This window comes from Eimeria tenella, genomic scaffold, assembly GCF_000499545.2.
Source record: "Eimeria tenella Houghton genomic scaffold, Eth_scaff3379, whole genome shotgun sequence".
Classification (NCBI taxonomy): domain Eukaryota; phylum Apicomplexa; class Conoidasida; order Eucoccidiorida; family Eimeriidae; genus Eimeria; species Eimeria tenella.
This window is the reverse complement of record NW_013543170.1, coordinates 1,183-2,318: the sequence shown is the minus strand read 5'-3', so window position 1 is coordinate 2,318 and position 1,136 is coordinate 1,183. Positions and strand designations below refer to the sequence as shown.

The window sequence follows — 1,136 nt, the reverse complement described above, 5'->3', positions numbered from 1 at the left end:
GCTGCTGCTGCCGCAGTGACTGCTGCTGCAGCAGTGGCTGCAGCTGCTACAGCGGCTGCTGCTGCTTGTGCTACGGTGACTGCTGCGTGAAATGCGAGACCAAGTACCAGCAGCAGGAAACCGACACTATCAGCAGCAGCACCAACAAGCAGCAGCAGCAGCAGCAGCAGCAGCAGCAACAGAAGCAGCAGTAGTCCCAACAGCAGCACCAGTCGAAATAGCGGATGCGCTAGCAACAGAAGCAGCGATAGCAGAAGCTACAGCAGCAACGCTAGCAACGGCAGCAGCAACAGAAGCAGCAGCAGCAACAGAAGCAGCAGCAGCAGTAGAAGCAGCAGCCTTGCCTGTTCTCTATCAAGCCTCGCCTGCTCGCTGAGGATTTCTGCTACAGAGACATTTACGTCTTCGCCGCATTCAGACAAACAGCCCTCAGAGTCCGAGCCTACAAGCAGCAGCAGCAGCAGCAGCAGCAGCTAATGCAGCAGATAATGCAGCAGCAGCAGCAACACCTACACCAGCATCAGCAGGTGCTGCAATAGCAGCGGCCGCTGAGATAGATGCAGCAGGTAAAACACGGGCAGTAACAGCAGCAGGTACGCAGCAGCAGCAGCCAATGCAGCTGGAGCAGTTTTAACAGAAGCAGCAGCAGCAGCAGGTAATGCAGCAGCAGCAGCAGCAGCTTACTAGGTGGGGTAACAGAGCCCTTCCTTCTGCAGCGGAGCCGGGGCGCCTCAGCAACCTCTTCATCCAGAGAGGGCTCTTTATCTCCTTGCTGCTGCTGCTGCTGCTGCTCTTGCTGCTGCTGCTGCTGCTGCTGCTGCTGCTGGCGTGGGGCCCCCAAGTGCCTGAGGGTGTGGGGCCCCTCAAATACCACTCTGGCGTCTTCTGCTGGGAGGCCCCTGAAGGGCAAATAGTGCAGCAGCAGCTCGAGGCGGCCTTCGCGGTCTTTTCTATTATGTGGGGCCCTTCGGATTTCCGCGGGCCACCACACCTGCTGCTGCTGCTGCTGCTGCTGCTGCTGCTGCTGGGGGTTGCTGCAGTCGGCTGCGTCCTCGTGCAGCACCCACAAAACCTCCACGCTGTCTCCCACGCGCAGCCGCGTGTCTTGAAACAGCTTCTGCTCGTCTGCTGCTTGC

General features: G+C 59.2%; 1 protein-coding gene across 1 annotated transcript in view; it reads right to left on the bottom strand.

Moving 5' to 3' along the window:
• Positions 1-257: 257 nt before the first annotated feature.
• Positions 258-1,136, bottom strand: part of ETH_00033635 (uncharacterized protein) — a gene marked incomplete at both ends in the record, with an annotated part of 2,021 nt that continues 1,142 nt past the window's right edge. Inside the window, 2 exons of the mRNA XM_013376348.1 lie at positions 258-442; positions 685-1,136. Coding sequence (XP_013231802.1) covers positions 258-442; positions 685-1,136 — 637 coding nt within the window. The remainder of the gene's footprint in view (positions 443-684) is intronic.